The following is a 14,256-nucleotide window of genomic DNA, read 5'->3' on the forward strand; positions in this document are numbered from 1 at the left end:
GGGCTGCACCACCAGGTGGTCAACAGGCGGTCACGGCTTCACCACCAGGTGGTCAACAGGTGGTCAGGGCTTCACCACCAGGTGGTCAACCGGCGGTCAGGGCTTCACCAACAGGCGGTCAGGGCTTCACCAACAGGCGGTCAGGGCTTCACCAACAGGTGTCAACAGGTGGTCAGGCTGCTCCCTGGATAGTTCAGACGGCCACTCGAGCAAAGTTAAATCCGCAGATTGTAGGATAATTAATATAATATTTAATATTAATATTATATACAATACATATATTTGTAAACCACAAACTCAATCTAAATTCGCCGATGGCTTGGTTACATATGAGGTTGATCATCACTATTCGACCAGGGATAAGCTGCACACTCAACCAGCTCTCCCATCAACAACGTTGACCACACGATCACCCAGGACCAAGGCGCATAATCCATCAGTCTCCAATGCCTCAGCAGTTCGTGATGTTGATTAATTACTCAACAAAGCTCAACATTATTAAGGTTATCCTCTGATGGCACTTTAGTCATATATTCATTGACAAATATTCCATTAACATTTAAAGGTAAACCCGCAATCAATAATGCCCAGCTCTATGCTATGGAATCAAACAAACCCTTGACCGATCCAAGGTTGCTCAGGCGGTGAAAACTGAAAACGTATTGGGAGCATATCTATTAACTTTCACTCATTAAGCAGATACATTTTTTTTTATTCAAATCCAAATTCCTATCCTAACTACTCCCTCTGGAACTCCCTCCCTCTGGCCATCCGAAACTTCAGGACCACCTAGAACATTTGACAAATCATCCTCTGCCATCTTCCACTCTCTCCCGCTCTCTTAATGTGTTGCCTGTTGTTTATTTTTTTCCCTTTTGTTTGATTGTCTGTACTGTCTGTATGTATTCCTTCCTTATTTGTAAAGCGTCTTTTACAAATAAGGAAAAAAAAAAAACTTTTGCCCAAGGATGCCCACAGGTACGTTTGGACATTTGGCATCGAACCCAGAACATTTCACAGAGTCAAACAGCCCAGCTTCTGGACTAACCTACCCCATTTCTTCTCTGGGAAGATTTGCTTCCAAAAATACAATTAAATAGTAATTAAAACAAAAAGTAAAAAAAAGAAAATGAATAAAACTCAAGGCAGTAATAAAAAATAATTATGTATTCAGCGTTTGAATAATGATGTAGCAGCTTGTGGGCGCAGGTCCAGACAGGAATAGACGTTTGTTTGTGTTTGTGTGCCCCCTGCAGTATCCTGTACGCAGACATCGTGGGATTCACCCGGCTCGCCAGCGACTGCTCTCCGGGCGAACTGGTCCACATGCTCAACGAACTCTTTGGGAAGTTTGACCAGATTGCCAAGGTAACGCACCAGCGAGAATATTAATTCACCTAGGGCTCTGGACATGCACACAAACATACCACCTGCAGAGGCACACACACACACACACACACACACACACACACACCCACACACACACACACACACACACACACACACACACACACACACACACACACACACACACACACACACACACACACACACACCGTTGACTGTTGCAGGTTGGAGTGTGTGGTTGTCCATTGCAACAGCCCTCCAGGGCTTGCTGTTGTTAAGATTTGGACATCTGAGTCATGCCTACCCTCCTGGGTTCTTGGCCTCCACCCTCACCTACCACCCCCCTCTGTCCGAGCTGCAGGCCTTCAGCCAGAGTTAGCTCTGGTCCAGACGGCACTGAAGCACAAACAGCCTGCAGGGGGATAAGGGGGAGGGGATGTGGGTTTGGGTTACTGTGAGTGCAGGTGGGTTAAGGTAAGGGTTAGGGCAGGTGGGTTAAGGTAACAGTTAATGCAGCTGGGTTAAGGTTAGGGTCGGGTAGGGCTAGGGTTAGGGCAGGTGGTTTAAGGTAAGGGTAAGGCAGATGGGTTATGGTAAGGGTTATGGCAGGTGTGTAAGGGTTAGGGTCGGGGCAGGTGGGTTAAGGTAAGGGTTAGGGCAAGTGGATTAAGGGTTAGGGTTAGGGAAGGGGTGTGTGTGTGTGTGTGTGTGTGTGTGTGTGTGTGTGTGTGTGTGTGTGTGTGTGTGTGTGTGTGTGTGTGTGTGTGTGTGTGTGTGTGTGTGTGTGTGTGTTTCGGGGTAAGATAAGTTTGATCTGTGAGGAGGGCTCTATCTCAACTCTCCCCCTTCATATGACTTACATTCCATCTCCCTCACTCTCATTCCTCTCTCTCTCTCTTTTGCTCTCTCTCTCTCTCTCTCTCTCTCTCTCTCTCTCTCTCTCTCTCTCTCTCTCTCTCTCTCTCTCTCTCTCTCTCTCTCTCTCTCTCTCTCTCTCTCTCTCTCTCTCTCTCTATGCAGGATAACGAGTGCATGCGTATCAAGATCCTGGGGGATTGCTACTACTGTGTGTCTGGGCTGCCTGAGTCCCTCCCCCACCACGCCAGGAACTGCGTCAAGATGGGCCTGGACATGTGTGAGGCTATAAAGTAAAACACCTAACCCCTCTGCTGCACGCACACACACACACACACACACACACACACACACACACACACACACACACACACACACACACACACACGTAGAACCCTCCCCATGCACATGCAAGTCTCTCTCCCTCCCTCTGGCATGAATAACAACAACAACAACAAGCTGACACACACACACACACACACTTGCACACTACCGCCCACAAACACACACACACACTCTCACACACACACACACACACACACACACACACACACACACACACACACACACACACACACACACACGTATGCACACACACACACACACATACTATTTGGTTTTGCTTGAAAGCCTCTTTCTGGAGAACATAACATTGTATAAAGTTGTACTTATCCTGCTTCTTGTATGTAATGGGATTTTATGTCTGTCCATATCCTATGATTATGATTTATATTATGTTTGTATGTATAATATAATATTTATATTGCATTATTAAACTGTATGAATTATTCCCATGAAGAGTTTTGATCATTATTGTACCAAATGATTCTACTCATTGCTTACGTAAACCAACAGGAAGGTCCGAGATGCCACTGGGGTTGACATCAACATGCGCGTGGGCGTGCACTCCGGGAACGTGCTGTGCGGGGTCATTGGACTACAAAAGTGGCAGTATGATGTCTGGTCACATGACGTCACACTGGCCAATCATATGGAAGCAGGGGGTGTGCCAGGGTTAGTCCTAGCCAATAAAAATGCTGTCAATGTAAGGAGCAATTTACTGTCCTGTACCTGTCCTGTAATAGAGTCACTTTGGAAGATATCATCTGGAGAAGTTATCCTTTCTCCTCCTTCCCTTCCCTTGCTTCTCCTCTCCTCTCTTCCAACTTCAAAGGAGAGTGCACATCTCAGAGGTGACCTTGGAGCATCTGGACGGCTCTTATAAGGTGGAGCCTGGGGATGGACCAATCAGAGACTCCTACCTGAAGGAGCACGGCGTAGTCACCTACCTGGTGGTCAACCCAAAGGTCAGCAGACAGACCCGCCCTCTGCTAACGTCAGCCTATTGGCCTGTCTGCATAGGACGTTATCAACGTTATGTGTCTAGCTCGCAGCTTAGCATGTACGCAGTTGGTTGCTTTCAAAGAAACCAACTGCTAGGGGACCAGTTGGTTTCATTGAATGTGGAGTTATCACATTTACAGCAGTGGTGAGAGGTGACTTGGTGACAGCAGGCATGCTGAGGAGAAAATAAATGATAGAAGTAAAAGCAAAACAGGAGTTAACATTGCATAGCTTCTCACCACTGGAGACAGCAGTTGGCAGGTAAAGGAAAAGGTTGATGCTGAACCCGGAATGTTTCTTCTAGACTGGCAGGTAAGCAACTGTTAACGCTAACATTGGTTAATTGGCATTGGCTTATAAAGGAAGCTAATTGTATATATTTATAGTGATAAAGTGTAAAGTCAGCTGTTTGTTGAAACGAAGTTCAGAGCACTTATAATACAACAGGGGTGGACACCACAAACTTTGGTAATATTTTGCCCGCTATTTGTTGGCGTGTGGACGAATAATTTGGCCAAATCGTGGATGTTGCACCTTTAAAAACATATTTGGATGAATACACAGGCATTCATAAATATTACATTGCTACATATAAATACATACAAATGATAAAGGTTATCCCTACTCTTTTCTATTCTTTCAATTTTGCAAAAATAAAAAGATTATGTGACAGGGGGAGCATTTTGTTTTGATAATAATCCTTTTTGATAATGAACAGGAGCACTGCCATTGTCGTGCGAGTACAAAGGTATACGCACGCTAGCCGAAGCTGTGGCTCCCCAGGATAAGGGAGGTCAATTGGCTGTTGATCTTTGGAGATCACCACTTCACACACCGCTGCGTTTAGTAGCCACTCGTCACGTGACCTATGCTCTTCCTGTTTACACAACATAACAGGCTCCAGTGGGCAGCCGGTTACATGGATATTAAAAAGAAGAACAATAGCGCTGTCGCAGAAGTTCTGTTTCCGATACAGAAATCTCCAGGCCAAATAAAATATGATAATTATACAACCGATTTTGATTGCTGTTTGAAAACGTATGTGACAACAATAATTCAGATTACAAATATTGAACCTTAGACTAGAGCTGTCAAGCGATTAAAATATTTAATCGTGATTAATCGCATTAATGTCATAGTTAACTCTAATTAATCGCGATTAATCACAAATTCTTTTTCTATGCTAAATATCCCTTGATTTTTTTGTCCCATAATTCTTCTCATTTTAATTCTCTTAACATGGTGAAGTGCATCGGCTTGCCTTGTGCAAATGATTTTTTATTGATAACAACATTGGCATATACACTGATCAAAACAGGACGATACAAGAAAAGAGCCTATAGTGCAATTAAACGACTGCTTTGAACAAATGTCATTTGAACATAGCAGTCAGGCTACTGCTTCTTTGTTTTGAGCCAAAAAAAAAAAAAAAGTTTTTTATTTTTTTTTATAAAATAATTGCGTTAATCGCGCGATAAAAAATTTAACGCCGCTAAATTTGGTTTGCGTTAACGCCGTTAATAACGCGTTTAACTGACAGCTCTACCTTAAACCCTTCGTACTGACGTGTTCTGCTCCTCCTCCTCCTCCTCTTCCTCCCCTCCTCCTCCTCTTCTCCTCCTCCTCCTCCTCCTCCTCCTCCTCCTCCTCCTCCTCCTCCTCCTCCTCTACTTCTCCTCCTCTTCCTCTCCTCCTCCTCTTCCTCCCCTCCTCCTCCTCTTCCTCCCCTCCTCCTCCCTGGCTCCCCCCCCCCCAGACGGACCGCCACAGCCCCAGCCTGGGGGTGCGGTCGCGGCCCTCCCTGGACGGGGGGAAGACGAGGGCGTCTGTCCGGATGACCCGCTACCTGGAGTCCTGGGGGGCCGCCAAGCCCTTCGCCAACCTCCACCACCGGGGCAGTATGACCACCGACAGCGGCAAGGTCAAGACCACCGTGAGGACCCACGACGCCGCCACCGGGTCACACACGCTGCAACGACACGGCCACTCACACGTGCATGGGACACAATCACCCACACACTCACACCGCACAAAGACACACCTGTTTAACACAGTCAAACACTCACACATACAAAACGGTCAAACACACACGCGCACACACACACACACACACACACACACACACACACACACACACACACACACACACACACACACACACACACACACACACACACACACACACACACACACACACACACACACACACACACACACACACACACACACAGTAGTAATGATCTTGCTTTGCATTCCCTTTGTCGGTGACACTTGTTACAGGATGTTCCGATGGGCCAGTACCACTTCCAAAGACAGGAGAGGTGAGACAGCAAGCATTGATGGCTGTGAATGAAGATCAAGGTAATGATGACACAGGCTGCTCACCTGTGTGCTAATCCCGTAGGCTAACCTGTTTTTATATTGTTGTAGGTCTAAATCCCAGAGGAGAAGGTTTGAGGAGGAACTCAATGAGAGGATGATTCGCACCATTGACGGCATCAACTCCCAGAAGTCAGTTGGACATCCCACACTGACACCAATGGTGGAACAGGAAACTGTGATAAATGCAGTGATATTCAGATTTTAGAAAGCATGATGACAAATGTAAAGGAAAAGACTAATAAGCCAATAATCCAACCCCACTGTTATTAAGCTCTCATTAGGTTTTTCAAATAGAAACAGTGTAACCATCAATCGCAGTTAACTAAAACAGTGTTTTGTGTCTACAAGAGGTGTATGTTGCAAACAATAGAAAGAGTTCCTTGAAGTTGTGTGTGTGCGTGTGTGTGTGTGTGTCTGTGTCTGTGTGTGTGTGTCTGTGTGGGTGCATGTTTCTGTGTGTGTGTGTGTGTGTGTGTGTGTGTGTGTGTGTGTGTGTGTGTGTGTGCGTGTGCGTGTCTTTTCATGCGTTTTGTCTCTATCCGACACGTGTAAACGCCCCCCCCTGCTCCCCCACTGCAGACAGTGGCTGAAGTCAGAGGACATCCAGAGGATCTCTCTGTTCTTCCACAACAAGGCCCTGGAGAGCGAGGTAAGGCTCAGCCCTCACCCCCCCCCCCCCCCCCCCTTAGTCAAAGCCAAAGTCAGCTTTACTAATTACTAAATATGTGGCAGAAAAATAGAGGAATTTAAATTACGTTTATCGCCGACCGATGTTGCAATAAGGAGAAAAGGATCAAATTAGGTCAAGTAAAACAAGCAGTGCAAAAGGTAAGGCAATACACAACGGTAAATAACAAATAAAGTTTTAAAAAAAAGTAAATTGCATGAAATATTCCCTATGAGTTCTTGGGGGGACTTGGGGGACTTGGAGAACTATATCATTATTCCTATTACCCCCTGCTTATTGTGTCTCCTGCTCTGCTCTGAACAGTACAGGTCCACCACGCTGCCGGCCTTCAAGTACTACATCACCTGCGCCTGCCTCATCTTCTGCTGCATCTTCGTAGTGCAGGTCTTGGTCCTGCCCAAGTAAGTAGGCCTGCTGTACTTTAAGGTTTGGCTTCAATAGTTACATTAATGAGCTGTATTCATTTAGGAGATTATTCTATCCAAGCCAACTTAATAACAAGGCGTGTGAAATTGTTATTCTGCCACTTTCTCTTGTACAACCTTAACCATCAAGACTCCTTTGATAAAAGCCTTCCACACGGGTAGAGGCTCACTGAACACTGGACCAAGGCTTAAGTTTAGCACTGATTGCCAAAAGGGGCTCGCTATAGCAATCAACTGAAAATAAATATGAACGCATCCAACGACCCTGTGTCCCTCCTCGAGATTAACCCATTTGCTACCTTAAACAACCGTCCTTGATTTTTTTTATCAATGCTTTAATCAGGCAATAGGGTTTTATATTGAGGTGAAAATCTTCTTGTACACATCATCTATGGACAATATCTTCATCTAACAAAAAATATCCAATTCAACTTGGATGGCCACAGCTTCAAACAAAGACTGTTGTGAAGTGCTATTTAGAAATGTTATTTTCAACAATATTTTTCAACAATTTAAACACCATTATTGTGACATTATCACACCTTTGGCCCAGGACTTTAATAAACTGTTGCCTAGCAATTTAATTAAAAAGCAGTTCAATCTCTCCTGGACTGAATGGAAAAATCCAACACAAATCATATTGAAAAACCACAATGTAATGTGTGTGTGTGTGTGTGTGTGTGTGTGTGTGTGTGTGTGTGTGTGTGTGTGTGTGTGTGTGTGTGTGTGTGTGTGTGTGTGTGTGTGTGTGTGTGTGTGTGTGTGTGTGTATTTGTTTGCGTGGGTGTGCATTTGTTCATCTGTCTGTACCAGAACTGCTGTTCTAGGGATATCCTTTGGGCTGGCATTCCTGCTGTTGGCATTGATCCTGGGGATATGCTTTGCTGGCCACATTCGGGTGGGTTGCCTGACACACACAGAATTGTTCTTACTCAAAAAAACGACTTGTATTATTCCGATTTGCAGAGACAAGGTTATTCAGACATTTATACATGTCTTTAGGAATAAATACAAAAACAACCGCAAACTTGCACAAAACATGGTCAGCAATGCAACTGTTATCGTGATTATGTAGTCTTTAGTTGAATACATTACAACTACTACACACAACTAATTGATTACAAGTCTACAAATCCACATCTGCGAGTTTCGAATGCAAATACTTTATTACCATCAAGCACTCTTAAAAATATTTTTCCAATGATACTCGGATCCTATTCGTAAGTCATCCAGTTCAGTTTAATAAAATAAAAAAACACAGTCTCTCTCTGTTTCCTGGAGAATAATGTCAGAGCTGCTTGAGTCTAGTGATTAAGATTTCCTATGGTACAGACCAGCGTTTGTATTAAGAGAATGGCAATATAGATGGTGTTACCAAAGGCTGAACTGCAAATGTTGTTTTACCCCATGTTGTTCAAGTGCCAGGGCAGGTAGGGGCACTTTGTCCCCAGACGGAGTGGCGAAGCCCAACGGCATTCTAAAACAGGCTCCAGACACACAGTACCACGACCAGCAACATAATGAATTCAGCGTATGAATAGTGTCTCTGGTGCATCCATCATCCACCTGTCCGTCTCTCTCTCTCTCTGAGTTCTGTCTTTCTGATACGTGTCATCTGCCTGTCTGACCCTCTTAGGTCTGTCTGTCTGAGGTCTGTCTGTCTGTATGCTCAGCAGGGAGCAGGCAAGGCCTCCTTCTCCTGGCTGCCCTCTTCCTCGGCCATCATCATCGCCAACCAACCCTGGCTGCGGTTGGTCCTCACCATGACCACGATGGCCCTCATCCTGGTCATGTCTGTCTTCAACATGGTGAGATGCTCCTTTGTTAGCACACAATGTGGATGTGTTTTGTCATTGGAAGCAACTAGCTCACTGAAGTGAACTGTGAAAGTGAAATATGAATCCGAGTCAGACGGTGTTTGTTCTTTATCCCTCCACCCCCCCTTCCATCAACACTGGCCAGTTCTTCTTGGAAGACCAAATGCAGATGCCATCCATGTCTGTGAATCTCACCAATGCCAGCCAGTCCCAAGGCCCAGAACACAACGAGGGGGACCACAAGTTCTATCTGCCTGTGAGTGATACCGTTGACGTGCACATGTGTCTACATCAAGGGGGGTTAAAGGGCAAATTATGGTCCCACGTTTACGCAACGCAAGGGGGTTACGGACCCCTTACGTCCTTGCTGACCCTCCTTGCGTCCACCGCAAGGGCCGGACGTGCGCCTCCCAAAAAATGTAACCTTACGTCAATGCGACGCAGCAGCAAGGGCTGTGATTGGTCCGCTTACTAAAACCCGGCGCAGCACCATAAAGGTTCACAACTGCGTCGAAGTGTCTGCGTGGTCATTGCGTTGCGTGAACTTGGAACTATAATCAGCCTTTAAGGGCTCAACATACAACTGAGTTTGTCCAAATTAGGCTTGTGCCAGTAAGCGTTCGTATATTGGGAATTGAAGGGATAATTTTTTCTATGGCAATATTAGGGTGATTTTAACTAAGTTGCTATCAGAACTAACCACACTTGGATTCCGTCTGAATAACCTCTGCCTCATCCGAAATATTGCTTTTAAGACGTGTTTGACTGCATGCACAAAATGTATCCTGTACCCTTATTTCCCTCTCTCTCTCCTTTAACCTTATCTCCCTCTATCTCTCTCTCCTTTAACCTATCTCCCTCTATCTCTCTCTCCTTTAACCTATCTCCCTCTATCTCTCTCTCCTTTAACCTATCTCCCGCTATCTCTCTTCTTTAACCTTATCTCCCTCTATCTCTCTCTCCTTTAACCTATCTCCCTCTATCTCTCTCTCTCTCCTTTAACCTATCTCCCTCTATCACTCTCTCCTTTAACCTATCTCCCTCTATCTCTCTCTCCTTTAACCTATCTCCCTCTATCTCTCTCTCCTTTAACCTATCTCCCGCTATCTCTCTTCTTTAACCTTATCTCCCTCTATCTCTCTCTCCTTTAACCTATCTCCCTCTATCTCTCTCTCCTTTAACCTATCTCCCTCTATCACTCTCTCCTTTAACCTATCTCCCCCTATCTCTCTCTCCTTTAACCTATCTCCCTCTATCACTCTCTCCTTTAATCTATCTCCCTCTATCTCTCTCTCCTTTAACCTATCTCCCTCTATCTCTCTCTCCTTTAACCTATCTCCCTCTATCACTCTCTCCTTTAACCTATCTCCCTCTATCACTCTCTCCTTTAACCTATCTCCCTCTATCTCTCTCTCCTTTAACCTATCTCCTTCTATCACTCTCTCCTTTAACCTATCTCCCTTTATCACTCTCTCCTTTAACCTATCTCCCTCTATCTCTCTCTCCTTTAACCTATCTCCCTCTATCACTCTCTCCTTTAACCTATCTCCCTCTATCTCTCTCTCCTTTAACCTATCTCCCTCTATCACTCTCTCCTTTAACCTATCTATCTCTCTCTCCTTTAACCTATCTCCCTCTATCTCTCTCTCCTTTAACCTATCTCCCCCTATCTCTCTCTCCTTTAACCTATCTCCCTCTATCACTCTCTCCTTTAACCTATCTCCTTCTATCACTCTCTCCTTTAACCTATCTCCCTCTATCTCTCTCTCCTTTAACCTATCTCCTTCTATCACTCTCTCCTTTAACCTATCTCCCTCTATCACTCTCTCCTTTAACCTATCTCCCTCTATCTCTCTCTCCTTTAACCTATCTCCCTCTATCACTCTCTCCTTTAACCTATCTCCCTCTATCTCTCTCTCCTTTAACCTATCTATCTCTCTCTCCTTTAACCTATCTCCCTCTATCTCTCTCTACTTTAACCTATCTCCCTCTATCTCTCTCCATTATCCATATGTCCCACTATGTCTCTCTCTCCAGTACTTTATCTACTGCTGTATCCTGGGGCTGGTGTCATGTTCTGTGTTCCTGAGGATCAACTACGAGTTGAAGATGGTGGTGATGCTGGTTGCCGTGGTGATATACAATGTCATTATCCTCCAGACGCACGCCCCGCTGCTGGACGGCTACAACACAGCGCTGTACCACATGGAGACTCTGGATAGGTACACACACACACACACACACACACACACACACACACACACACACACACACACACACACACACACACACACACACACACATTGTAAAACTACACACACACACACACACACACACATACACAGACATTGTAAAACTACACACACTCACACACACACACACACACACACATACATTGTAAAACTTCACACACTCACGCACACACACACACACACACACACACAGACATTGTAAAACTTCACACACGCACACACACACAGACATTGTGAAAGTACACACACGCACACACACACACACACACACTAACATTGTGAAATTACACAAACACACGCGCACACACACACACACACACACACACACACACACACACACACACACACACACACACACACACACACACACACACACACACACACACACACACACTAACATTGTAAAATCACACAAACACACAGGCACTGGACAAATACACACAAACACATGTATGATCAGAGCAGATGTCTGAACACACACACACACACACACACATGCACGCGCACACAAACATGCACCCTTGCACACATAGACACTGGATATAGTGACATCTGAACAAACGCACCTACAAAAACACACACAAAAAACACAGACACACAAAATACAAACAGAAACCTTAAAAAAAAAAAAATACAAACCCCCTACAAAAGTGTATTGACACACAAAACACACACATACACATACCTACCAAGACCCCAACATATACACACGTAAAAGATGTACACACAAGACACACTCAAACAAGCACCAAAAGAAAAGTAGTTGCGTAACAGGCACTCAGCCAGTCTGTGGTCCGACCGGAGGCCATGCCTGTCTTCATACGGAACGCTACACACACAAATACACACACACACTCCTATAAGAAACTCTTGGGAGAACACACACATACATACACACTCTAATACCAGAAATGTAATTTAGCATGGTAGTAGACCTGATCTCTAGCTTTCTGAACTCAGCAACCAAAGAAGCCAGCAGAAATCCCATTTAAATCACCAGCATATGACTTATCTATCGATCTCCCTTTCTCTGTATCTCTCTCTCTCTGTATCTGTCTCTCTCTCTCTCTCTCTCTCTCTCTCTCTCTCTCTCTCTCTCTCTCTCTCTCTCTCTCTCTCTCTCTCTCTCTCAAAAACAGCTTTCAGAGTTTCTTATAGGAGTGTGTGTATCAGGCAGTGGAAAGGAAGACCAATTCCATTATCCTGGATCCCTCCCACCCCCTCCACGGCTGTATTGAGCTGCTTCTATCAGGCAGAAGATACAGAGTGCCTCTGGCCAAAAAATCTCTCTGTACAAAACCCTTCATACCCAAGGCAATACACACATATAACATAGTTCTTACACAAGCACCACATACACACAATTAAGGACAATCAAAGACAATTTTCTAACATGGCAACATGTTGGACAAGTAAAGCTTTTTGAACTTTTAAACTCTCTCTCTCTCTCTCTTTATCCATCCCTCTCTCTCTCTGTATGTATATACTGTGTATATATATATATATATATATATATATATATATATATATATATATATATATATATATATATATATGACCAATCACGATGCCAAGCAGAGCCTACAGAGTGCATTTTCACAAGTCGTTTCAGGACTGCATGAAAACACTTTTAAACACCTATTGTACTTGTAACGAGAGCACTTGTCAAGAATTTTTTTTATATATATATATATATATGTGTGTGTGTGTGTATGTACACATCTTTCTACTTTGTATCACTAGCTTGACCTCTGTTTCTATAGCTCTCTTGATAAAAACTATTTTACCGGACTATGCCAAGTATGTGAATCCCTACATTATTCACATATCATGCATCCATAAATTTGTGAATTAGGTGTCCAGGTCATCTTACAATATTGAAACCACAGATAATTATATGTATTAAACCCATAGATTATAGGTATGTGGTCGTCCAGCTGGTGGTCCAGCAGTGGAAAGCCGCTCAGTTGCTGTGTCCAATGTAATGTGTGATATGTGGTAATGTTTGTGTGTATGTGTGTGTGTCCTCTCTCCCTGTTTGTGTGTGTGTGTGTGTATCCTCTCTCCGTGTTTGTGTGTGTGTGGTTGTATGTTTGTGTTCATCCTATCTCCTTGTTTGTGTGTCTATGTGTCTGTCTTCTCTCCGTGTGTGTGTGTGTGTGTGTGTGTGTCCTCTCTCCGATTTTGTGTGTGTGTTTTGTCCACTCTCCGTGTTTGTGTATGTGTCCTCTCTCCGTGTGTGTGTGTGTGTGTGTCCGCTCTGTGTGTGTGTGTGTGTGTCTGCTCTGTGTGTGTGTGTGTGTGTGTGTGTGTGTGTGTGTGTGTGTGTCTGTGTGTGTGTCCGCTCTGTGTGTGTGTGTGTCCTCTCTCTCTGAAGGCCAGGGGTTCTGAAGGATCTGAAGACAATGGGCTCGGTGTCGCTCTTCATCTTCTTCATCACTCTTCTGGTTTTGGCCCGGCAGGTCTGTAGCCAATCATATAGCAGTGAGTGTGTTGATGGACGTGTGAAAAAAAATGTGTGTGTGTGTGTGTGTGTGTGTGTGTGTGTGTGTGTGTGTGTGTGTGTGTGTGTGTGTGTGTGTGTGTGTGTGTGTGTGTGTGTGTGTGTGTGTGTGCGTGTGTGTGCACATCCCTTATGGGGCCTCATCCGTCAGCAGCAGATGTTTGGAGCTCTTCTGACCTGCTCCATAGAAAGTAGGCTTTCCAGCAGGTCAAGTCAATCCCCCAAGTGCCTGTTGATTCTGGGTCGCTGTCAGCACCAACACACACATTCTGTTGCTTTGAACTTGTGTCCCTTGCCTCCATGACGGCGGTTCTTCTGGGTCTTTTGGGCGGTGTTGGGGTGTTATGGGATGTTACATTTGGAGGATATTCAATGGTTCGATTAAAATAATGTCAATGTGTTTGATATCGATTCAACAGAGGCATCACAGTAGCTTCCATCATTTATAGGTTTACATTAAACTACTACATTTTAATGACCTAACCCATGGTTTTAATTACAGGATGAACCGCAAGTTTTCTGAAGTATCCGTCCTAGTTCTTTTAGCAAGATTTAAGTTTCACCACCATCCCCAAAACATGAAGGAGGAAGTGTCAGCTACTAGAACAGATACAATAATAACAATACAATTATGCTCAATAAA

At 44.5% G+C, this 14,256-nt stretch overlaps 1 protein-coding gene across 5 annotated transcripts in view; it reads left to right on the forward strand.

Moving 5' to 3' along the window:
- Positions 1-14,256, forward strand: part of adcy2b (adenylate cyclase 2b (brain)) — a 33,626-nt gene that overhangs the window by 15,391 nt on the left and 3,979 nt on the right. For 2 of the 5 annotated variants that reach the window (XM_030347081.1, XM_030347083.1), the window contains exons 6-19: positions 1,257-1,368; positions 2,368-2,495; positions 3,058-3,216; positions 3,377-3,509; positions 5,303-5,479; positions 5,827-5,867; positions 5,977-6,057; positions 6,508-6,577; positions 6,920-7,017; positions 7,855-7,939; positions 8,715-8,849; positions 9,004-9,114; positions 10,896-11,080; positions 13,488-13,572. In XM_030347081.1, coding sequence (XP_030202941.1) covers positions 1,257-1,368; positions 2,368-2,495; positions 3,058-3,216; positions 3,377-3,509; positions 5,303-5,479; positions 5,827-5,867; positions 5,977-6,057; positions 6,508-6,577; positions 6,920-7,017; positions 7,855-7,939; positions 8,715-8,849; positions 9,004-9,114; positions 10,896-11,080; positions 13,488-13,572 — 1,600 coding nt within the window. The remainder of the gene's footprint in view (positions 1-1,256; positions 1,369-2,367; positions 2,496-3,057; positions 3,217-3,376; positions 3,510-5,302; positions 5,480-5,826; positions 5,868-5,976; positions 6,058-6,507; positions 6,578-6,919; positions 7,018-7,854; positions 7,940-8,714; positions 8,850-9,003; positions 9,115-10,895; positions 11,081-13,487; positions 13,573-14,256) is intronic. The other 3 variants (XM_030347082.1, XM_030347084.1, XM_030347085.1) reach the window with 2 other exon arrangements.

Source organism: Gadus morhua, chromosome 22 (assembly GCF_902167405.1).
Source record: "Gadus morhua chromosome 22, gadMor3.0, whole genome shotgun sequence".
NCBI classification, from domain to species: Eukaryota; Metazoa; Chordata; class Actinopteri; order Gadiformes; family Gadidae; genus Gadus; species Gadus morhua.